General features: G+C 48.2%; 1 protein-coding gene across 1 annotated transcript in view; it reads left to right on the forward strand.

Annotated features, from left to right (window-relative positions):
• Positions 1-25,304, forward strand: part of HSPA12B (heat shock protein family A (Hsp70) member 12B) — a 57,354-nt gene that overhangs the window by 27,599 nt on the left and 4,451 nt on the right. Inside the window, exons 4-11 of the mRNA XM_063135990.1 lie at positions 2,202-2,326; positions 4,905-5,091; positions 6,925-7,029; positions 8,490-8,606; positions 14,521-14,692; positions 18,979-19,065; positions 21,049-21,153; positions 24,993-25,251. Of these exons, the coding sequence (XP_062992060.1) occupies positions 2,202-2,326; positions 4,905-5,091; positions 6,925-7,029; positions 8,490-8,606; positions 14,521-14,692; positions 18,979-19,065; positions 21,049-21,153; positions 24,993-25,251 (1,157 nt within the window). The remainder of the gene's footprint in view (positions 1-2,201; positions 2,327-4,904; positions 5,092-6,924; positions 7,030-8,489; positions 8,607-14,520; positions 14,693-18,978; positions 19,066-21,048; positions 21,154-24,992; positions 25,252-25,304) is intronic.

A 25,304-nucleotide genomic window follows, 5' to 3' on the forward strand; every position in this document is an offset into this window, starting at 1 on the left:
CTCAAAGATCTACCTAATTCAGTGGCGATAATCCATCAGCTCTTAGCTTTGGCCTCCACTGAATTTCTGGCGTGAATGACTGGGGGCCTTGCTAGGCCTACCTGGGAATCCGTGCTGGAGGAGGGGTAAAAGCGGGCTGTTGCACAGAGGCCCCACCCCTCATGGTCCACACGTCCTGCGGCCCATCCTGGCTCTGGAGGGGGGTCGGTGCAGGAGGTCGTTGTGGGTGTGGCACTGTCGGCACGAGCACGGGACACGGCGCAACACCGGCCGCCTTTCCAGGATTTTTTTCCCTTCCACGGTGCGATTTGCGCAAGTGCGAAAGACCGCAATCCGCAGTGGGTTGGCGGCGGCCACCCACTTTTCCGTTCATGCGCAAAGCGGTGCGGTTGGTTTTTTAAAAAAAAGAGCCGGCGCCATGCCGCTCTCACAGCTGCGGACGGGGCGCTAATGGGGGAGTAGCTCCGGCCGAAACCGCTGGCCACTCCCCTTAGCACGCCTTCTGCCTGACCGCTGACCTCACGGGGAACTGCGCTGACCCCATATCTCGCCACACCTCCGCCGCCCACATCGGCATTAGCGCACGCCGGCAGGAAATACCGGGCTTAAAGGGGTTTTGGAAAAACCGCCACAGCAAAGGGTTCAGCTCACAATGAGCACGGATGGTGGTGAACATCATGTGGCCCTTTAACGATGACGCCAGTATGTGTAGCACGATAAAGCCCCGTCTAGCAAGGCCCCAGGTAATCTCAATGCTATAGATGCCTCCTTCTGCATGCTCAAAACACGACCGAATGACTTAAGGCCTTGACAGAATTCAGAGGCTCCCGACGTTCCTTTATTTTATTTTTTTGGTAAAAGTAAATTTCTAGTAAAGCTTTGGCATGGGCTGGTCCATGAAGTCACGAAGAGTCAGAAGCGACTGAACGAATAAACAACAACAACAAATTTCTAGTCCTTGTTGTAGGCAATGGCTTAGCAACAGCGACATAGAGGAAAGGCTCAGAAATCAAGAAGAGAATGTCTAACAAAAACCAAAGCCATTTCTGTCTGATAGATTCCATAGGTTCAGCAGAGTTTTGGGCACTGTCCGTCTTTCCTCTGGAGAGGGCCCTGTGACCTGTCCTTTAGCTGACAAAAGATGGGGCTAAGTGGAGCAAGCCCCGTGGTCCTCCTCTGTAGTGTGACCCTCTCTAAGGAAAACAGCATCAATTTAAAAATTGTGAGAGAAGCAAACCTAATGCACTTAAGCTCACTTTTATTTTTCTTTCTTCTGACCAGTCTTTGCAGCCACATTTTCAAAACAGTAGCTACAGCAATAGGAACCTGAGATGTTACAAACTGCTCTACCACTAGCTAAACACCGTTTATCAAGGTTTAGACAAGTTTACCAAGGCAGGATCTACACTACTGCTTTAAACTGGTTTATAACAGTAGTGACAACTGTTGGGGCCCAGGACATACACCGTATACAGTTTTCAAACCATTTTCAAAGTGTCATACCTTGCTTAGTGTAGATCTGGGCCCAAGGGTACACCAGTGTTTAGCTTAGTGAAACCTCCATGTTCAGAGGGACTCTATCTCAAAACACCGGAAGCTGGAGACAAGAAATAGGAGGGGTCAGTTGCACTCATGTCCTGCTTGTGAGTTTCAAGGCCCTCTGGCTGGCTGGCTGGCTGGCTGGCTGCAGTTGGAGATGAAATCCTAGAGCAGCTGGGCCTTCAGTTTTGCCAGTGACCCTGAGGCCATCCACATGATGGCCTCAGAATTGGAATACAGGAGGTTTGGAATGAATCTCCTACTCAACCCCCCACCTTTTGCACACCTTGGTCTGATCCAAAAGGTCTACGTTCATGCATAGACATTGTGCAAGCCAATCTGGTAGAATTCTGGGTGGCAAGCACAGGGTGTGTCTTATTTTTTGAATGCTGCCCCACATGAAAAGCTCTTTGCATGCTAATAATTTAGTGCCTCAGGCTACGTCAAGCCTTTCTCTCTGGTGTGCTACTTTACTACATGCAGGGAAGATTTCTTTCCATAGGGAGCATTCAAAAACGGCAACCCGTCACCTGTGGACTTAAGTGGTACCATGCAGAATTCTCCTATCTCGTTCTGAGTCATGGGGTAAGTCAGGTTTTGCATTACCAAGGAATGGTGACATCTTCCATCGGGTCCTGAATCCTCTGCCCTTCTGTTTCCAGAGGAATGAAATCCGGACCTGCCGATCCACGCCCTTCTCCGTGGTGGTGGCCATTGACTTTGGCACAACCTCCAGCGGCTATGCCTTCAGTTTCACCAGTGACCCTGAGGCCATCCACATGATGAGGTATCTTGCAGAGTTGGAATAGAGGTGGTTTGAAATTTATTTATTTATTTATTTTGAAATGAATCTCCTTCTCAACCCCCACCCCCCACATGCACACACACACTTAGGCCATTTCTACACCCGCCTGAAAATGTGGGCTTGTCCCAGCCAAGTCCCTGTGCATTCAAATGATGCACAGGGTTTCCCAGGAGGAAGGAGAGACGATAATGGGTTTTCCCAGGGGTAAGTACTCTCTGGGAAAATCCGATTCTTCCCACAGTCTTGGGATTGTCCCAAGACCATGGGAGGTATGGCCACCCATCCTGACTTCTTCCGTCCTCCCCACGAGTAGCAGGATCTACTAGCCTGGAGAAGAGAAGATTAAGGGGAGACATGATAGCACTCTTCAAATACTTCAAAGGTTGTCACACAGAGGAGGGCCAGGATTTCTTCTCGATCCTCCCAGAGTGCAGGACACGGAATAACGGGCTCAAGTTACAGGAAGCCAGATTCTAGCTGGGCATCAGGAAAAACTTCCTGACTGTTAGAGCAGTACAACAATGGAGCCAGTTACCTAGGGAGGTTGTGGGCTGTCCCACACTAGAGGCCTTCAAGAGGCAGCTGGACAACCGTCAGGGATGCTTTAGGATGGATTCCTGCATTGAGCAGAGGGTTGAACTCGATGACCTTTTAGGCCCCTTCCAACTCTACTATTCTATGATTCTACTGGAGGAAGGGACTCTGGTGATTTCTAAAGTGAAAGGGGCCTGGGAGTTGCACCTTCTTCACTAGACGTCCAGATGTGTGAAGGTAAGGTGAGCTGAGGCAAAGGTAGTCCTGCCCATGCTCAGATCTCTTTTTCTTTATTGGGATGCCTGCTCCAGAAATGGAGGCCTGGTGCTCCAAACTGGTTTGGGGTCTGAGCCCAGAAAGAAAGCTTTGTCCCCAAATTCCCCAGCCTGATGCCCATGTAGTTAGCTCCTTAGTTTTTCCCAATAGTGTGACCAACACTTCCTGACTGTTAGAGCAGTACGACAATGGAATCAGTTGCCTGGTGAGGTTGTGGGCTCTCCCACCCTAGAGGCCTTCAAGAGGCAGCTGGACAACCATCTGTCAGGGATGCTTTCAGGTGGATTCCTGCATGGAGCAGGGGGTTGGACTCGATGGCCTTGTAGGCCCCTTCCAACTCTGCTATTCTATGATTCTATGACATTCTGCTGTTTGCAGAGTGACCAGCAAGGCCAAACAGCTGGGTATAGATCAGCTTTTCTCAAGTTGGTGCCCTCTAGATATGTTGAATTAAAATGCCTATCATCGCCAGCCATGGGGCTTATACAGGAAAGCCTTTGTGCTGGATAATTCCCCAAAATTGGAAGTAATGAGTTGATAAACTAACAATATTTCACTATAAACGTTGCTGATGGTGGTGGTGATGCTGATGCCGGTAATAATGAGGGATCATATTTAAGTTCTTGCTTCCATCACTTGTGGGAACAGAAAAGGACATTGGGTAGGGTGACCATATGAAAAGGAGGATAGGGCTCCTGTATCTTTAACAGTTGCATAGAAAAGGGAATTTCATAATAATAACGTTTACTCTCAAGTAAGTCCCACTCAGAAGAAAATTCCAGCAAAAATAAGTCAAACTTTCTTCCTTACTGCTTCTGCCCATTTTATGGTTTTGTGATGAGAATGAGTGGGGGAATTAGTGGTGAATTGCCCCATGAGCTGCCCCTCTTAATTGCCCCAATGTTAGGGTGACCCTATTAAAAGGAGGACCGGGCTCCTGTATCTTTAACAGTTGTATTGAAAAGGGAATTTCAGCAGGTGTCATTTGTATATATGGCGAACCTGATGAAATTCTGTATTCATCACAACAGATAAAGCTGCAGGAGCTATGCTAGAGTGACCAGATTTAAAAGAGGACAGGGCACCTGCAGCTTTAACTGTGGCGATGAAGAGGGAATTTCACCAGGTTCCCCATATATACAAATGACACCTGCTGAAATTCCCTTTTCAATACAACTGTTAAAGATACAGGAGCCCTGTCCCCCTGCTCAATGCAGGAATCCACCCTAAAGCATCCCTGACAGATGGCAGTCTAGCTGCCTCTTGAAGGCCTCTAGGGTGGGAGAGCCCACAACCTCCCTAGGTAACTGGTTCCATTGTTGTACTGCTCTAACAGTCAGGAAGTTTTTCCTGATGTCCAGCTGGAATCTGGCTTCCTTTAACTTGAGCCCGTTATTCCGTGTCCTGCACTCTGGGAGGATCGAGAAGAGATCCTGGCCCTCCTCTGTGTGACAACCTTTCAAGTATTTGAAGAGTGCCCTCATGTCTCCCCTCAATCTTCTCTTCTCCAGGCTAAACATGCCCAGTTCTTTCAGTCTCTCTTCGTAGGGCTTTGTTTCCAGACCCCTGATCATCCTGGTAGACCCCTGGTAAACCATCCATATGATTGCCAGATTTTCCATTGGTACATGATTTTGCTTTGGTCCCAAGACTAATTCGCATAGATAGGTCCACTTGCGTTGACTTTTAATGTTGTCAGAGCCATGCTAAGGCACGCGTTCAGCCTCTATTTCTGTGCACACCATTGCAGGAAATGGGAAGGGGGCGATCCTGGAGTCGCCCACCAGAAGACGCCCACCAGCCTGCTCCTGACCCCGGAAGGCACTTTCCACAGCTTCGGTTACACGGCCAGGGATTATTATCACGACCTCGACCCGGAGGAGGCCCGCGACTGGCTGTACTTTGAAAAGTTTAAAATGAAGATCCACAGCACCAGTGTGAGCTAACCTGTCAAGGCCTAATTTGCTGGGAGGGCATGGGGGGGGCAGGGGAGGAGAGCTAGGTCAGCCTTCTCCAACCTAACGCCCTCCACATGTGTTGGACTACAGTTCCCATCATCCACATCCCCCAAACAATGTATTTTTGAACATAATTTCCCCTAACCTGTGTGTCATTGATTGAACAACTCCATTGCAAAATTTGGAGAAGTGTTTATTTTGAAGGATAACTGAGTTTTTGGTCACATAGTGGTTCGAAATTGCAAAATTATCAAACTGAACGAATTTAAAAAGCGAACTGAACAAATTTCTCCCCCATTCCTAATCATGACTTGGCAGCAGTACCTGTGAAAGGGAACTTGGTCTGTGAATTGGTCATAAGCGCTGTGCCCATCGGCCCGGGGGGGGGAAGAGAGGGGAGGGCGAAGGATGGCAGGGTGGGTGGCAAGGGGGGAGGGGGGAGATCGCGCCGCTGCCGCCCGAGCAAGCAGGCGAGCGGCACTTGCCCAGGCAATGCCTGGCAAATGCCAGGCATTGCCTGGGCAAGCGCCGCTCGCCTGCTTGCTCGGGCAGTGGCGGCGCGATCTCACCCCCCCTCCCCCTTTGCCACCCACCCTGCCATCCTTCCCTCCCCCCCCCCGTTTTAAAAAAAAACCCAGTAAAAACACCACTTACCGTCTCCGGAGTCTTCGGGCCACACCCGGCCCCTTTAAACAAAACAAAACAAAAATGGCGGACGCCGCAGGGACGCGATGTCCCTGCGCATCTGACGTGTGGAAGCCTGGGGGAGGCGTGCTAACATTAGCGCGCCTCGGCCCCGCCTCCCTGCCGGTCTAGCAAAGCCCTTAGTCTCCATAAACAGAAGCACTGAGTTCAGACGACCATCAGTAGTGGTTCCACTTTGCATCTCTGGAGTACTGCAATCTCTGCATGCCACATTTTATTTCAGAAGGGCATTGAGAACCTGGAACCTGTCCAAAAGAGGGTGACCTGGTTGAGGAGGGGTCTGGAAACCCGGGCCTATGAAGGGCGGTTGAAAGAACCAGGCATGTTTAGCCCAGAGAAGACTAAAAGGAGCCATGGCCTCGTATCTTCCAAGATCTGAAAGGCTGTGGGGCCAAAGATGGGGTGGACATGTTCTCTTTTGCTCCCCAGAGTGGACTAGAACCAGTGGATGGGCACTGCAGGAAAGCAGATTTCAGCCAAAACATTTGGATGAACGTCGTCATAGTACAAGCTGTTTACCAGTGGATCAGATGGCCTGGGGATTTGGAGGCGTGCTTAAACAGTGGCTAGGCGGCCATCTGTCAAGAATGTGGTTATACAATAGACTGAAGGCTGTGGTTATAATGACAGAACACAATTAAGGTGCTAAGCACTCAACCACACACACAAAAACCACGTTTAAAGTGGAGAATACACACACATTTTTATATATTTCTACTGTGGGTGCCTTGAGTAGGGAGTTGGATGAAAGAACCTCCAAAGTCCGGAGACGACAGTGGAGTTTTGTAATTTTGCAGCCAAAGAGTTGTCTAGCTTCCCCCGCTCTTCCCTGACATCTCTCGTGAAGAGGGGCTAGGGAGCCTCCTGCTGCCCCTGGGTTTCAGGAGCCAGGTTCCTGGAGCTCTCCTCCTGAGAGCATCTCCTGCAAAGCAGGTGTTTCTGGGGCTCTCTCCAGCCAGGGTTCCACCCCCAACCCCTGTCTTCCCAATCATCTATGTCCTCAAGGTCCGAGTCCAGAGCTTCGGGCAAGAGGCCTCTACAAAATGCAGCCCGTGAGCTTTCTGAGACTGACAAGTTTCGTTTCTCGTGGGGCTTCCCTTCTGCTAGGACTTGACCATGAAAACCGAACTGGAAGCAGTGAATGGGAAGAAGGTGCAGGCCCTGGAAGTCTTTGCCCAGGCTCTCCGCTTCTTCAAACAACAAGCTGTACAGGTGAGAGAGCAAGAGCGCGTGAAGGCCGTCCGGAGGTGCCTGTCGTTCATGCAGAGGCCAAATTTGGCCAAGCGTGAAATAGCTTTTCATGCCGTTCTTCAGTTGCCAGGAGAAGACATCATGCCAGCTGCTATTTCTACTCCAGGACAATCCGTTTTGTTTCTGGGTTCTCCCGTACCCAGAGACTCTCCTTCCCATTTCTAATCTTTCTCCAAGAACTATCTCTCTCTCAAGATCGCATTCCCTGTCTTTAGATTCTTCCAGTCCCCTTTCAAAATGTCACCTCCCCTTGTTCCCCTTCCTCAAGTTCAACCTTCATTGACCTGTCTTTTGTTTTTTTGTAAATAGTTCATTCCTTTATTTCCTTCTTGTCCCAGTACATAATAATTATTTACCTAGAAAGAAGCAGAGGCACTTAGTTGAGCTTCCCATTCACTGACTACCTGTGAGACAGGCCAGCTTGCATTTTCAGACTCATCATGGGAGGAGGGCTAGGGAAGGCGAGTGTGGTTCTTGAGGTATTGTGGTCCCAGGCCATTTAATACTTTAGAGGTCAAAACCAGCATCCTGAATTGAGCCCAGAAGCAAATTTGTAATCAGTGAACTGGTCCAGAATTGGTATCAAGCGCTGTCCAGTCGAATGGCTTCAAACAGAATCCTGGCAACCACATTCTGAGCTACCTGGATCTTCCAGACTGTCTTCTAGGGCAGCCCCACGTAGAGTGCATTACAGTAGTGCAGCCTTAGTAATGCGAGCACCCTCAGCAGCCTGGGGCCTTGACCCACATGAGCTGGCTCGAACATCCAGATCAGCCTCACGGACTCTCCTGGGTGGGGCAGCAGGTGGGGCAGTGACAGTAATAAGGACCTCTTCAGCAGTGGTGTGTGTCTGTGAGATCCCCTTTCCAAACAGAATTGTGGGATCCCTGCACTCCGGTTTGTGGCCAGGCCGGCGGGGTGAAGTGACCCGGTTTAAGCAGTGCAGAAAGGCTTTTTAAGGTGTCGGTCCTCACCAGGAAGGAGCAATTTGGGCTCCACTGTAGAAGCAATTTGCATTTCCCCCCGTCGAGGGCTGATGGGAATTGTGGGCCCAAATGCTCGGAGAGCCGGAACTTACCCACCTCTGGCATAGGAGGGTTTCCTAGCAATTGCTCTTATCATTACTCCAGTCCTCTTTCTTTTTCTCAGAGTAGGCTGCATCCCACCAACATGGGGTTAGCGGAGAGGAGGCTCCAAAAACACAAAATAGGGGTCAGAAGCTACAGTGCACAAATGTCTGGGGTTCCTTTGCAGTACTGCGCATGTGTGCATGTGTACAGGATGCTCAGGAAACGTGGCATCTGGGATTGTGGTTCCAGATCCAGGGAAGAGTGCGGTCCGATGCTGTGGCTACTCCAACGAAGGGCAGAGTCTTCCTCTGCCATGCAGCCTGGGCTACTTTTGTCTGTCCTTTCTTCCAGGAACTCAAGGACCAGTGCCCAGTGTTGCCGGAGAAAGATGCCATCCGGTGGGTGATCACCGTGCCTGCCATCTGGAAACAGCCTGCCAAGCAGTTCATGCGAGAGGCTGCTTATCTGGTGAGTGTCCAGGACAGAGGTAAACTTCACAGTTCCAACAGTCTGGGTGCACTGCAGTGGCAAAGATTTGGGTCATTTGCAAAGGTTATAGGTATGAACCTACCCATACGCCATGATCAATCTCTGAGGCCTTGCTTCACTAGCCTCCTCCAAGGGAGGCCCAGGGGAGAGCAGCAAGGAAGAGGGCCTTTTTGGCAGTGGCCCCCAAATTGTGGAATCTGCTCCCTGGTGAGGTATGCCTGGTGCCAACATCGTCATCTTTTTTGATGCCAGGTTAAGACATTTTTCTACCCCCGGGCATTTCATGGGCTTCTTAATGATGTTGTTTTAGCGGGTCTTGGTATTTTACTGTTGTTTTAAATTTCTTATATGTTTTAATCCCTGTTGTAAGACATAGAATCGTAGAATAGTAGAGTTGGAAGGGGCCTATAAGGCCATCGAGTCAAACCCACTTCTCAAGGCTGGGATCCACCTTAAAGCATCCCTAACTGATGGCTGTCCAGCTGCACCTTGAAGGCCTCTAGTGCGGGAGAGCCACTACGTCCCTAGGTCATTGGTTCCATTGTTGTACAGCTCTAACAGTCGGGAAGTTTTTCCTGATGTCCAGCCAGAATTTGGCTTCCTGTAACTTGAGCCCATTATTTCGTGTCCTGCACTCTGGGACGATCGACATCTTGGGTCTTTTGCTGAAGAAGAAGAAGAAGAAGAAGAAGAAGAAGAAGAAGAAGAAGAAGAAGAAGAAGAAGAAGAAGAAGAAGAAGAAGAAGAAGAGGAGGAACGTCTGCCCATAGCACATTCTATCATATATTCTTCTACACCCTTTATTTCTAGGGTGGGGTAAGGAGGCGCCATCTGTGCCGTCTCAAGGAGGCAGGCACATTTTTTAAATACCGCCCCACCCTTTTACTTTAGGTTTGTTGACAAGGCACACCATTGAGATTGGCCGGAACGGAAGCGGGGTGCTGACCATCTGTCTGGCCACTGTTTCACCTCACTGCTCCTTCCCTCTTTTCTGTCATGACATTTCTTATTCTTTCATGATGAATTTGCACACACTCACAACCTCGTGCCCAAATTCTCCTTCTGCTGCCTCACCTGTGTTAGATTTTAGATTGTAAACTCCACGGGGCAGGGACTCTGTTGTTATTCTTCTTCCTCCATATAGCACATTGATTGCACCCATATAAAAATAATTACAGCAATACGTTCTTTTCCAAGGAACTGCTGGATCTTGTGACTGGTATCAGTTACGTGCAGTAGGCGGGTTCGGCTTAGATCTGCATAATTTAATCTGCCCTGCTGGCTCTAGAAGAGAGGGAAGGAGCATCAGGTGGGTCTGACCCTTTATGGCTGCTATTGCAGTGGAAAGAGGCAGTGTGGTATAGTGGTTAGGATGTAAGACTAAGAATGGGGAGATCCAGGGACCCACCACTCAGCCATGAAGCTCATTGGGTGACATTGGTTCAGTCACTTTCTTTCAGCCAAACCCGTCTCACAGGGTTGTTGTCAGGCTAAAATAGGGGAGAAGGAAGCAGGGAATCCGCCTTGTGGAAGGGATGTAATAAATAAGTCTGAATATTTGTTCAAACATCTTGCCTTAAGCAGTCCACCATGTGGAGAGGCAAAATGGGGAGAGGCAACGAGTGGGGTACCGCAGGGCTCAGTCCTGGGCCCAGTGCCCTTCAACATTTTTATTAATGATTTGGACGAGGAGGTCCGGGAACGCTTATCAAATTTGCAGATGACACCAAATTGGGTGGGATGGCTAATACCCTGGAAGACAGAAACAAACTTCAAAGTGATCTTGATAGGCTGGAGTGCTGGGCTGAAAACAACAGAATGACATTTAATAGGGATAAATGCCAAGTTTTACATTTAGGAAATAGAAACTAAAGGCACAGTTACAAGATGGGGGACACTTGGCTCAGCAATACTACAAATGAGAAGGATCTTGGAATTGTTGTAGATCGCAAGCTGAATACGAGTGAACAGTGCGATATGGCTGCAAGAAAGGCAAATGCTATTTTGGGCTGCATTAATAGAAGTATAGCTTCCAAATCACGTGAGGTACTGGTTCCTCTCTACTCGGCCCTGGTTAGGCCTCATCTAGAGTATTGCGTCCAGTTGTGGGCTCCACAGTTCAAGAAGGACGCAGACAAGCTGGAGCATGTTCAGAGGAGGGCAACCAGGATGATCAGGGGTCTGGAAACAAAGCCCTATGAGGAGAGACTTAAAGAACTGGGCCTGTTTAGCCTGGAGAAGAGAAGATTGAGGGGAGACATGAGAGCACTCTTCAAATACTTAAAATGTTGTCACACAGAGGAGGGCCAGGATCTCTTCTCGATCCTCCCAGAGTGCAGGAACCGGAATAACGGGCTCAAGTTAAAAGAAGCCAGATTCCAGCTGGACATCAGGAAAAACTTCCTGACTGTTAGAGCAGTACGACAATGGAACCAGTTCCCTAGGGAGGTTGTGGGCTCTCCCACACTAGAGGCCTTCAAGAGGCAGCTGGACAAGCATCTGTCAGGGATGCTTTAGGGTGGATTCGTGCCTTGAGCAGGGGGTTGGACTCGATGGCCTTGTAGGCCCTTTCCAACTCTGCTGTTCTATGATTTTATGATTCTATGTTGTTCAGGGCCGGAGAAGCGCCTTCCTTCTCAGGAAAGGAGTCCAGTCTCCAAGTGCTTCCCCACATGGCTGGAGTGTTTTCCCCACGGCTCCACCCATGACCATGAGGCTTCACCCCTAACCGTTGCTCCCCTTGCACGGATCTTTGTTTCGTGCACCTCCCTGGAGCAGAAAAGCAGAGTGAGAAAGCCCTTTCATCCCTGGGTCGGTGGGGTTGCAACTGCACGGGGCCTGCCCACATGACGCCCAGCAACACGAGACTTGCACCTCCCTCTGGGTTATTAGCTGTCAGCGGCGCTCTGTAATTCACACTGACAGCGAAACCCACAGCATTCCCAGTCTGGAGGCTGGCATTCGCACAATAAATTCAGGAGGCGAGACGCCTGTGAGGCGCTCCCCTCACCCCGACTCTGCGGTTTTGGCTGCTCTTGAATCGCAGGCTCTGGCTTGTTTCTCTCTCCGCCCCACCCCACCCCTTCTGGCTTCAGCTGGGCGTCAGGCAAGGACTGACCCGGTCTGTAGCTGCTGACATCACACATGATTAAGACCAGAATGGCTGACCCAGCTGGGAAACCTCAATGCCGCAGCTAAATTGTCGCTCCGGTCCGAGGGTGTTGGGATAGGCTAGTCCTTGGGGTGCCGGATCTCTTGTGCCATTTGTACTTCAAAACCAAAGCCCTCTTTTGAACAGGACAGGTTTTGCTCAGTGGAGAAAATACAGTTCTCCCTTTGAAAAGATCAGTCCCAGTTCAACAACCCTGTCTTAAAGGATGGGAAGTCAGGGGCAGGGTCTACACTACTGCTTTAAAGCAGTTTTATAACAGTTTTGACAACTGTTGGGGCCCAGGACACACTGCATATACAGTTGTCAAAACTGTTATAAAGTGCTTTAAAGCAGTAGTGTAGGTCCGGTCCCTGGTAAATAATTCCCTCTTTCATGCCACTGAGGCCACAGCTAGACCTAAGGTTTATCCTGGGATCATCCAGGGTTCGCCCCTGCCTGAGCACTGGATCCCCTGTGTGTCACCTAGGTGAACAGGTTTGACCCCTGGACAATCCAGGGATAAACCTTAGGTCTAGCTATGGCCTCAGTGTGTACTGCAAACTGACATGAGAGTGCATTTACGGTTAGGTCGAAACGGTTAATTTCAGAGGAGATTCCATCTTGCGCCTCCCTTGATGTGGAAACTACATTTAACTGGAAATCCAGTGATCCCATTTTTTTAAAAACCCATGCACCATCTTTCTACTAAAGACAGAAAAGGGCACAGAAGGAGATACCGAATCAGCAACCTCTTTAGGGTCTTGTCTATATGCTCTATATATTCTGTTCTATGGGGGCATAATTATCCTCTGATGTCACATGATCTCAATACTGGATCACTTGTGCCAATTCCAAACTGACACTGGTGAACATCTTGGGAGGGGATGCAGGAGAAAAAGAAGTTTAAAACTGGGTAGTATTTGGCAAAAAAAAGAACACAAAACTGAATTTCAGTTCAGCAAGTTTTCCTGCAGGATACTAAGAACTGAGTTTGACTATCTCTTGCCTGTTCTATGTATAATCTCTGAACACGGTTCACGTGGAAGAGAATTTCGGACAAAAAACGAATTTCGGACAAAAACCCAGCCAATGAATGTGAGCTGAGTGAGCTGTTGTAAAACGCCCAGAGAGCTTCGACTGTGGGGCGGTATATAAATGTAATAAATAAATAAAATAAAATATAATAAAATAAAGCTGATGTACAGCCTGTTCAGATAATACACTAAGCTGTGGTTAGGCTGTTAACCCTTTTGCAGCAAATGGTTAGTGGGCCTATTCAGAAGACACCTTAAACCCTGCTGGTTAAGGCTTTTGGTTAAGTGGCAGGGGTTAAGGTGTCTTGTGTGATGTGTTTTGCTAGACTCTGCTCACTCACTATTTATTTTATTTATTTATTTATTTATTACATTTCTATACCGCCCAATAGCCGGAGCTCTCTGGGCGGTTCACTAACCCCAGTTGGACCGTCTGCAGCAGGGTTAGCGGCCCTAACTATGGCTTAAAGTGTTGTGTGTGACAGCACGGCTTGTGGCTAGTGCTAACCGCAGAGAGCCACAGTTTCGCTAACCACAGAGCCTGAAGTGTCATGTGAAAAAGCCCGTTGGGTGTGTTTAAACTGTGATTATGTAGCCATCATGGTTAGGAATTGTTCACATGACATGCTAAGCCATGGATCACACGACATGCTAAGCCATAATGTTTAGCTCCAAGTTCTTAACCAACATGGCTTAGCACATTGTCTGAACAGGGTCGTAATGTAAGCCTCTTGCATGAAAAGGCCCCCAAAGTAGACACTTCAAGTCTGGTTCAATTTGTACTCCGTTGTGGCCTCCCATCTGCAGACTGGGAGCAATAATAGGGACCTCCTTAATGAGCAAATGTCCGCAAAAGAGTTTTCAGCTTTCAATAAACTCTAAATACTATGTTCAAACCCCCCTGATTATTACATACACCCATGATTATGTCTTTTAAAGATTTGCATGTCAGGGCCAGAAAAATATGCTCTGTTCTCAGGTTCCAGCACTGAAATATCTTGCTGCTGATATCTGATCATGTCAATGATCCTTTTATAATCTGTAATCAGAGCAAGTAACCTTATGGGTTGTTTTGATCGTCTGTCTTGCACATCAAGCTGATCTCACACAATTTTCCGCGGAAGGCGGGACAGGCTCCAGGGTCGGGCCTTGAGTGGATGGTGTGGAGAACGTGGAGCGGGAGACATTGTCCTCCCTCTCTCGTAATACTAAACCCCAGTGGGGTCATTCTCCCATGAAGCTGATTGGTGGGAGTTTCTGGACAGATAAAAGGAAAGACGTCTTCGCACAGCGCATAGTTAAATTATGGAATTTGCTACCACCAGAGGTAGGATGGCCACCAATTTGGATGGCTTTAAAAGGGGGTTGGATAAATTCCTGGAGGAGAAGGGCTATCTATGGCTACTGGTCCTGGTGGCTATGCACTACCTCCAGGATCAGAGGCAGTAAGCCTATGCATGCCAGTTGCTGGGGAACATGGGCAGGAGGGTGCTGTTGCACTTTGTCCTGATTGTGGGTCCCTGGTCAACAGCTGGTCAACAGCCACTGTGTGAACAGAGTGCTGGATTAGATGGACTTTTGGCTCTGATGTTCTTCTGACTCCGTTTTCAGGGCAGCCTGAGCAACGGGCCCTCCAGGTGCTTTTTGGCTGGCTGCTGCTGCGACTACTCCTTCAGCCCAATAATCCAATTTCATTTCCTCCCTTCAGGCTGGGCTGGTTCCTTCAGAGAACCCGGAGCAGTTGCTGATCGCCCTGGAGCCAGAAGCCGCTTCTATCTACTGCCGGAAACTTCGCCTCAACCAGCTCATAGACCTCAGCTACAAGCCCCAGGCCAACGGCCTCCTGACAGACCTCCCCATCGACTCCAGCTTCAGGCAAGGTAAGAAATGGAATCGGGAGTGTGTACAGCCACGACTCCACGGTGGCACACAGGGCAAGGCTGACGACCACCTGAGCTGTGCACGCAGAATGCTACCGCCCTGTACGCCTTGCCCTCCTGCCAAGTTTTCCAGAGGCATTTGGCCAGACGCAGCATTCCCAGCTGGTTGGGAATTATTGGAGTTACCATCTAGCACATCTGGAGGCTGCCAGCTTGGGGAAGGCTGTCCCAGGGGGCTTTCGCCATCTGTCCTCACTCCGGCATCACACTGGCGGGTATTCCTGGTGGAAGGTGACCTCCCATTGTTCGCCAGAAGCTGGGGGAGGTGGAGGGTGTGGGCCTGGTGAGCTGAAACCCCGTGCTGCCTCCCTTCATCTAGATAACTCGCCACCACCGCGCAGCAGCGATACCAAGGGGTTTGGCGGCAGAGCAGCACTGTGAAGGCAGGGCCCTAGAGAGCACAGGGAAGGTCCCTGCTGGCACCTCCGGTTAGAAGGGTCTTGGGTAGGAAAACTTGGAGATACCTCTCCCTGTCCTAGGCCTTGGAGGAAAGGTCTGCTGCAGCACAAGGCAGCTTTCTAGGTTGACAGTGTTGCCTGTGGTATGCTGGACCTGCTTAAACCTATTGGACCAGTTGCCGCTGCAACATCTTGTAGCAATGAGTTCCACAAGTGGGTTGTGCAATTTGTGAAAAAGTCCTTCCCGTTGGGTTTTCCCTCATGGGCTGCCTCTTCTCTTCTCTTCTCTTCTCTTCTCTTCTCTTCTCTTCTCTTCTCTTCTGAGACAGGGGAAGCCATGGTCTTAATTAAGATTTTGCTCATGTGCCTTTCATTGGATTTTATTAGCAGAACAAACCAAAGCTAATAAAGGGCCTGCTTATTGCAAACTGCTTTGTGGAGGCTGCTGTGCCTCTGCCAATCAGAAGGCAAGGCTTTGGAAGGGCCCGTCTTGAGTTCTTGGAGGGGGGGGGCTCTGGAAAGGACAGCTGGACCCAGATTTTCCAGAAGCAGGCAGAAATTAAGAAATCAACATTTAGGGGTGTCCTCCTCTCTCAATTCAACAGCTGGACACGCTGTGTCCTCGGGGCCATTTTTAAAAACAGCAGCTGGTCTCTCATCCAAAGGCAAGGCCTTCTCCACATGCTCAGGATGGCTGTTGCCCCTTAGTCCCTTTGGTACTGTTCAGTGGGAAGCCATTTGTTCATGCCCAGTGGAGGAGCTTGGCCCCAGACTGCCAGAACACTGAAGCAAGAGCCCTGAAAACGATAAAAAAGATCAACGTTTTCCTTTGTGGTTCAACTAGAGCAGCACGGCAGCTCCTTCAGGTTCAGGGGGAAGCTTGGTTTGTGAAAGCTGTTTTCTCAGAAAGCGGCTCCGAGGTGCTAAAATCATGGCACTCCACCGCTGTCTTCACGCCTGCGTGTGTGCACATGTGGAATGCGACTGTCTGTAATTCTGGACAAAGGCTCTTCTCTTAAAACCAGCCAGCTGACGGATGCCAAGGAGCCTTTCGAGAGGGAAGCGTGCAAAAAAATTGTTGGTTTCCCCAGTAGGATGGAGGCAGGGAGTTCCCTGCACCCTCTTAGCCCGAGAGGGAAAAGGCAGCCGCCCCACAGCCCATCTGGCCTTGATTGCAACGCTGCTTGCTTGGACACAGTCCGGTTCCTGCTCATGGTCACTCAAGAACGAATCCAGATTTTCTTTCCGTGACTCTTCTTCCGCACAGAAGCCTGAGAAGTTGCTGGAGAAACTCCCCAGCTTCCTCCCTCTTCTTGCTGGACTTCATTTTAGTGGACGTTTCGGTTTTGGGTCCTTGCTAGGAAAATGAGGCCCATTTCTGGAACATTCCAAAGCAGAGGCAGGTGGAGTGGAGGCTGGTGACGCCCATGTCAGCGGGGCAGGAATTCTGCTCTGGGTTTCAGACAGAACCAGACAGAACTCTGAAGTGCTTTGCACCTTGGATCAGTCCTTAGAGTGACTGCTTCTGACTGAAACCTGGAGCGGCTTCACCGCCCCACTAACATTGGAGCCACCAGCCTCCACTAGTCAAAGGTTTCTTCATCATAGGGTCAAAGTAGACTGTGTGTCTAGACTAGCCCAGGGGTGGGGAACCTGAGGCCTCTGGGATCCCCCAGATCGCCTCACTCCCTCTTCCTCAACCATCAATTGTTTTCACAGTTTTTCCCCATTCTAAAAAGTTTAAATGCCTTTCTGACAGCTTAATTACTGGCAATAAGAGCTTTAAGCTACAATATGCTGGTGTTTTTGGTATTTTGGCCCTGCCCATTTTGCCCTGAGCCCCGTGCACCATTAGAATTTGACCCCTGAGAGTTTTTCTGAAATTGAGTTCAGCCCTCAGGTTGAAAGAGGTTGAACACATTACTTTAAAATGTGTGTGTAGCAGCTATGTCTTTTTTAAAAAAACAAATTTACTCTAGAGTAGGCACAGCCCCCCCCCCCCCCCGAGTGACCCTATGAAAAGGAGGACAGGGCTCCTGTAGCTTTAACAGTTGTATTAAAAAAAGAAATTTCAGCAGCTGTCATTTGTATAAATGGAGATCCTGGTGAAATTCCCTCTTCATCACAACAGTTAAAGCTGCAGGTGCCCTGTCCTCTTTTAAATCCGGTCACGCTAGTCTAGCTCCTGCACCTTTAACTTTTGTGATGAAGATGGAATTTCACCAGGTTCTCCAGAGCGGTAAAGCGGCAGTTTCTGCAGCTGAAACTCTCCCCATGGCCTGAGTTCGATCCCAGCGGAAGCTGGTTTCAAGCAGCTGGCTTGGGTCGACTCAGCCTACCATCCTTCCGAGGTCGGTAAAATGAGTACCCAATTAGCTGAGGGAAAGGTAATAACGGCCGGGGAAGGCAACGGCAAACCACCCCGCTATAAGGCCTGCCAAGAAAACGTCAGTGAAAGCCTCCAAGAGTCGGTAATGACTCAGTGCTTGCACGAGAGCTTCCTTTCCTTTCCTTTCTCCATATATACAAAGGACACCTGCTGAAATTCCATTTTCTATGCAACTGTTAAAGATACAGGAGCCCTGTCCTCCTTTCCATAGGGTCACCCTACACCCCCCCCAATCTGGATTGGGATCCTAGCATGGTGGAGTAGGTGATTCCTTTAAGATCTGGATCGGGGGAGCTATATACTGCTCTATAGTAAAAGGAAAAAGATTGCATAACTGCCAGACACACAATGGGCCTGTTCAGACGACACACGAAGCCACGGTGACGCCGCTAACCCCTTTGCAGCAAATGGTTAGTGAGCATGTTTAAACTACGGTTATGTAGCCACAATGGTTAGGAAGGGTTCACACGACACGCTAAGCCACAATGTTGAGATCAAAACGCTTAACCACCGTGGCTTAGCGTAGCATCTGAACAGCATCAATGTCTGTTTTGGCCCTGAGGAATACGAGGGGTCAGATCCAGAAAAACGCTGATCTAAGAGTCCAGTAAAGATGAATGGGTTGGATCCAGACTTAGTCAAACATAGCGTAGACCCGCTGATATCAATGGAACTGAAGTTAGTCATAACTAAGGCCCATTGATTTGAATGGTTCTACTCGAAGTGTGACTAAATCTGAATACAAGCCCATGTCTAGAAACGTTCGTTTATTTATTTATTTATTTATTTATTTATTACACTTCTATACTGCCCAATAGCTGGAGCTCTCTGGGCGGTTCACAAAAACTAAAACAATTCAAAGTATAAAACAACAACATAAAACCATAATATAAAATACAATGTAAAAGCTCAACCAGATAAAAACAGCAGCAATGCAAAATTACAAATTTAAAACACCAAGTTAAAATTCATTTATAGACTGTTAAAATCCTGGGAGAATAAAAAGGTCTTCACCTGGCGTCTAAAGGCATATAATGTAGGTGCCAAGTGAACCTCCTTAGGGAGCTCATTCCACAGCCGGGGTGCCACAGCAGAGAAGGCCCTGCTCCTCCTGGTAGCCACCTGCCTCACTTCCTTTGGCAGGGGCTCACGGAGAAGGACCCCTGAGGATGACCTTAGGGTCCGGGCAGGTACATACGGAGGAGGCGCTCCTTCAGACAGCCTGGCCCCAAGCCATTTAGGTTGGGTTCCCCCACCCCGCCTCTCTCAGCTTTTCTTGAACACACAGCCCTCCTACCCCCAAAAATGGGTTCAGTATATTTGGAAAGCTTGCACCTTGCATTTTAAGTTCGCACTCGTCAAAATAATGGGTGTCACATTCACTTACTGGGCTTTACCCTCTTTTGCTGAGACTCACTTTCCGGCATCTCTTCCCGCAGCCCGAGAACAGCTCCGCCGTTCCAGACACAGCAGAACCTTCCTGGTGGAGTCCGGGGTGGGCGAGCTCTGGTCCGAAATGCAGACAGGTAGGAGCCAGTGGAGACACTAAATTCCACCTGATCAGTATCTTCCCCCCCCCCCCCGAGGTGGGGTGTGTGGGTGATTTTTGACTCAAAAAATGGCTAGCTGGTACCAGGGCTTTCCTAAAAAAATCAAAATCAAACAGAAGTTGCACAGAGTTCTGCGTAATGCAGTTTAGCTCTGTAGCCCTGCCCTGAAATATTAAAGCATCACGGACAAAGCATGAGTGGTCTATTGATTCTGTCACAGAACAGCTGGCCAGTGGACAGGTGGTTGCATGAAGGAATATGGTGGCAATATTCAGTTGTTTTATGTTAGGCTGGGGGAACTAAGAGCGTCTCCTGTCCCCTGTGTACTGAACCATCTTGATGGTGGAGCATAAGCAGCACGAAGTCTCCGGCTCCTGCATTCCTGCCATCTCATAGAATCATAGAATAGCAGAGTTGCAAGGGTCCTATAAGGCCATCAAGTCCAACCCCCTGTTCAATGCAAGAATCCACCCTAAAGCATCCCTGACAGATGGTTGTCCAGCTGCCTCTTGAAGGCCTCTAGGGTGGCAGAGCCCACAACCTCCCTAGGTAACTGGTTCCATTGTCGTTCCAGAACATTTGAGAACTACAAGTTCAATTGCAGCTTTTAAAGCTCAGCTAAAAACTTTTCTTTTTTCTAAAGCTTTTAAAACTTGATTTTGTTCTGACTTTTATACTGTTAGTTTTACTCTCCCCTGTGCCTGTTTGGTGCATTCTCTTCCCCTTCTTATTGTTTTATTATGATTTTATTAGAATGTAAGCCTATGCGGCAAGGTCTTGCTATTTTATTCTTTTACTCTGTACAGCATCATGTACATTGATGGTGCTATATAAATAAATAAATAAATAAATAAATAAATAAATAAATAATACTGCTCTAACAGTCAGGAAGTTTTTCCTGATGTCCAGCTGGAATCTGGCTTCCTTTAACTTGAGCCCGTTTGATTGAGAAGAGATTCTGGCCCTCCTCTGTGTGACAACCTTTCAAGTATTTGAAGAGTGCTCTCATGTCTCCCCTCAATCTTCTCTTCTCCAAGCTAAACAGGCCCAGTTCTTTCAGGCAACGCATGGGTTTGGTTGATTTTGCACATTCAAGCCAATATGCAAACCAAAACTCTGTTACGCTTCTGAATTTGCACTTCCCTGGGGTTTTACAATGACATTCTCCAATCAAAAAATGCATATAATAGGGGGAGATGCACACAAAAATGCATGTTTATGAAAATAATATTTAAAAATGCATAGTAGTAGGAAGATTGCTTGCAAAAAAAAAGTATACCAGGAAATTTTGCCTACAAAAATGCATGTATTTTAAGGCATCTATTTTAAGCTGTTTTGTTCTGTTTTTATTAAGTTTTATCTTGTACACCGCTCCAAAATTTTGAATGGGTAGCAGTATATAAATATCATAACTAAATAAATGTATTAGGAGAAACATGCCCCACACATTAAAAAAGCATACGCATTTTGTTACGATATTAAAAGAAAAAAATGTTTCAATGCTCAGAACTAACCAAACTTACGACTGGGAAAATTCTCAGTTTGGGACAAACAGAATGAGATCAGAAGAATGAAAAACCGAACGAAACCGTAGTGGACCGATCCATCAGATGCTTTGATAAATAGTGAATTGTTGGCAGGTTGGCACATAAACAGTTGAACAGCCCTACCCTAACACAGTGGCATCTGTGATGTCCGTAGAAAAGCAACCTGTGCTCTTAAATTGCTGGACTGCGTAAGGAAGGAAGACCTCCATGCAATGTCTCAGCCACCCCTGTGTGTTTTGTAGCAGAACGTCCTGGTGGATTAGTGTGCAGTTGGGGTAGCTCCGTTTGGATGTTCTGCCTTGGTCCCAGAGGTCTTGTGCCGGCCCTGACCGTATCGTGTGGCCCATGAGGCCGTCCCCTATATCCCCCTAGCTAAGCACTGTGTCTCCATCTTCTTCTCTTGGTCCTGCAGGAGACCGCTACATCGTGGCTGACTGTGGAGGAGGGACAGTAGATTTGACCGTTCACCAGATCGAACAGCCCCAAGGGACCCTCAAGGAACTCTACAAAGCATCAGGTGAGGCTGGCCACAAAGAACCCTCTGAGCGAACCGTCTGCACGTGGCTCGTGAAACAATTGCTCACTTCTCATCCCCAGCCGAAAAAATGACTAAACACACAAACTGCATTTGTTTGCATCAATCCATTAGTTATTTCCCATTCTCTCCCTGCACCCAACTGAAATGTAGTTAGGGTAACCATATTAAAGGAAGACAGACCTTTAATGACAGACCTCATGTATCTTCAACAGTTGTATTGAAAAGGGAATTTCCGCAGGTGCCATTTGTATGCATGCAGCACCTGGTGAAATCCCCTCTTCACCACAACAGTTAAAGCTGCAGGAGCCCTGCCCTCGTTTCTATCTGGTCACTTTGCAATAGCTCCTTCAACTTTAACTGTTGTGATGAAGATGGAACTTCACCAGGTGCTGCATGCCTACAAACAGCCCAGAGAGTGAACCACCCAGAGAGACGGCTATTGGGCGGTATAGAAATGTAATAAATAAATAAATAAATAAATAAATAAATAAATAAATAAATAGTGAAATTCCCCTTTCAATACAACTGTTAAAGATACAGGAGCCCTGGCCTCCTTTTCATAGGGTTACCCTAATTTAGATTGTAGTTTCCTTGGGGCAGTGACTTGTCTCTTTATGCTTATGCTAATTTCCTAAAGTTTAATAACATATAGATGAGCTGAAAAAACACCAACAAGAATGATAGCAAGTGTGTAGGAGAGGGAGAGAGAGAAGCGTTACCCATGGCTGCTCTCAAGCCCTTTCTACTAAGGCAGCCTTCCTCAACCTGGGGCGCTCCAGATGTGTTGGACTACAACTCCCAGAATGCCCGAGCCAGCTGCTGGGGCATTCTGGGAGATGCAGTCCAACACATCTGGAGCGCCCCAGGTTGAGGAAGGCTGTACTAAGGCTTATTTAGCTACATTAAATGAAGTATATTTATACCCAAACTTGGCTCCAAGGTAGTTTATAAATTAAAACCGCACAGAAAGATGTGAAGGACTGGATCTGGATTAAGTTTGCTTGCTTGTTTATTTATTTTAATTACATTTCTATGCCACCCAATAGCTGAAGCAACCATTCAAACCATAAAATACAGCACAATAAAACATAATAGTCAGGATCCAATCCCGTATTGTTAGGGATATACTGGGATGATTATCAGGGTGACCAGATGAAAAGGAGGACAGGGCCCCTTTATCCTTAACAGTTGCACAGAAAAGGGAATTTCAGCAGGTGTCCTTCGCATGCATGTGGCACCTGGTGAACTTCCCTCTTCATCACAACAGTGAAAACTGAAATTCCCTCTATATCACAACAGTGAAAGCTGAAATTCCCTCTACATCAAACAGTGAAAGCTGCAGGAGCCCTGCCCTCTTGACCAGATACAAAAGAGGGCAAGGCTCTTGCAGCTTTGTGAATTTCACCAGCTGCTGCATGCATACAAATGAAACCTACTGAAATTCCCTTTTCTAGACAACTATTTATTTATTCTTTTATTACATTTATATACCGCCCCATAGCTGAAGCTCTCTGGGTGGTTTACAAAAGTTAAAAACAGCAAACATTAAAAACAAATATGCAAAGTTTAAAAAGATAGGACGCATAAAAAACAACAGTATCTTTATAAAAACAGCTATTCTGGGGTCCTGCAGATACAGGAGCCCTGTCCTCCTTTTCATAGGGTCACCCTATTGTTTTTACCAGTCTTTTCTGGGGCCCTGCAGTTGATGGCCTAGTCCAGGTTCTTCCCTCCATGGAGAGGAGGCAAAAGGACTCAGGGCTCATGGATGGTAAAGGTGCCAGCCCAGAGAAGCAGGGCCCTCCTGTGGGTCGCCAGCATCTTCTGGTTCCTCCAAAGCAGAGAGGGAGAGAGAGCAGAGGGAGCTGCACATAGACTCCGGATCTGGGATGTGTGGTAAAGATGCCAACCGCTAGGAAGAGCAAATTTAACTCTGCTGGCCTCTTAGCTAAAGGCGGCAGGATTTGACCTGTCCTGAGCTTTAAACCAGATGGTGGTGACAAAGGGTTTGTGCAGCCCAGGCTGCATTTCCATGTAGCTGAAGCCATTTTTGCAACTTGGAAAGCCAGCAAGAGTGAAAGGGGGACGGTGCACCAAGCACCCCACGTCTGCCCCCCCTCTCCCCCCAAGTCCGCTGCCCTGTGTTATTGTCTGCTTGAAAAGAGGCCTCGGAAATGCCTCTTCCTCGGTTTCCATTGATGCTGCAACTTCAGCTGTTTTTATGTTGTGGCACCATCTTGTGACCAAGACTGAAATAGCAAGCAAGAGCCAAGCGGAAAAAGGAAAGGAAGGGCAACCTCTGGTTTTGATCTCATGTTATGGAAATACCGTCTTCTGGGGTTCACAGCGTTCTTCAGGTTGATCATTCTTGTTTGCAACAATAAACCTCATACATGCAAGATAAGCAATATCCTCAGAACACAGCCATTGTGTTCTGAAACTCACATGCGGGGTGCAAATTCAAACTTGCATTTGAGATGGATAGTTTGTCATCTCTGAGAACTGCAAACCAACAGGTTTGGAGGGTGCTAGGTTGGCGAAGGATGCTTTATAACCTTAATAGGGAATTCTCACATCAGTTCGTTGGTTTCTGTTCACCGCTCTGCTGCTAAGATCATCTTCTTGGCTCGCCGCTCCGACCATGTTACTCCACTTCTGAAATCTCTTCATTGGCTTCCAATTCACCTCAGAGTCCAATATAAACTTCTCCTGTTGACCTACAAAGCTTTTCACTGTCTAGCTCCTTCCTATCTTTCCTCTCTCATCTCACACTATTGCCCCGCTCGTGCTCTTCGCTCCTCGGATGCCATGTTTCTCACCTGCCCAAGGGTCTCTCCTTCCCTTGCTCGGCTTCATCCATTTTCTTCCGCCGCCCCTTACGCCTGGAACGCTCTTCCAGAACATTTGCGAACTACAAGTTCAATCGCAGCTTTTAAAGCTCAGCTAAAAACTTTTCTTTTTTCTAAAGCTTTTAGTACTTGATTTTGATCTGACTTTTATGCTGTTAGTTTTACTCTCCCCTGTGCCTGTTTGGTGCATTCTCTTCCCCTTCTTATTGTTTTATTATTATCCTATTAGAATGTAAGCCTATGCGGCAGGGTCTTGCTATTTTAATGTTTTACTCTGTACAGCACCATGTACACTGATGGTGCTATATAAATAAATAAATAATAATAATAATCTGAGAACCATCTCAACTAACTTATAGAACAAAATCATCTCCATTATTTCCAGATCCATGGTGAAGTAAGTATGTCTAGGGTGACTATATGGAAAGGAGGACAGGGCTCCTGTATCTTTAACAGCTGTATCGAAAGGGGAATTTCAGCCAGTGTCATTGGTATGCATGCCGCACCATGCAAAATTCCCTTTTCATCACAACAGTTAAAACTTCAGGAGCCCTGCCCTCTTTTGCCTCTGGTCACTCTAGCACAGCTCCTGCAGCTTTATCTGTTGTGATGAAGAGGGAATTTCACCAGGTGCTGCATGCATACAAATGACACCTGCTGAAATTCCCTTTTCTATGCAACTGTTGAAGATACAGGAGCCCTGTCCTCCTTTCCATAGGGTCAACCTAAGTATATCTGAGCCGAGGGAGGCAGATAAACTCCTGGAGGAAGCACATTCCTAGCTCTGGGGCTATCCCAGAAAATGCCCTGCTCATGGGAGGTGACAATCTTGCCCCCTGGAAGGATGGAAGCTGCAGGAAGGAAATGCATTTGCAGGTCCCCTTCTGTAGGGCAGTGAAACCCCCCATCTTGACACCCTGTGCCTGCTCCTTTGACCTTCCCCCCTCTTCTTCTGGTGGTGCCTTCCAGGAGGTCCTTACGGGGCGGTGGGTGTGGACCTGGCCTTCGAGAAACTGCTCTGCCAGATCTTCGGTGAGGACTTCATTGCCACGTTCAAGGCCAAGCGCCCCGCGGCTTGGGTCGACCTGACCATTGCTTTCGAGGCCCGCAAGCGGACGGCTGCCCCCCACCGCGCCAACCCCCTCAACATCTCGCTGCCCTTCTCCTTCATCGACTTCTACCGCAAGCATCGGGGGCAGAACGTGGAGACGGCGCTGAAGCGCAGCAGGTAGCACAAACCGGTGTTGCTGTTTCTAAAAACAGGGCCGTGGGCTGCTTCGG

This window comes from Elgaria multicarinata, chromosome 10 (genome assembly GCF_023053635.1).
Source record: "Elgaria multicarinata webbii isolate HBS135686 ecotype San Diego chromosome 10, rElgMul1.1.pri, whole genome shotgun sequence".
NCBI lineage: Eukaryota > Metazoa > Chordata > Lepidosauria > Squamata > Anguidae > Elgaria > Elgaria multicarinata.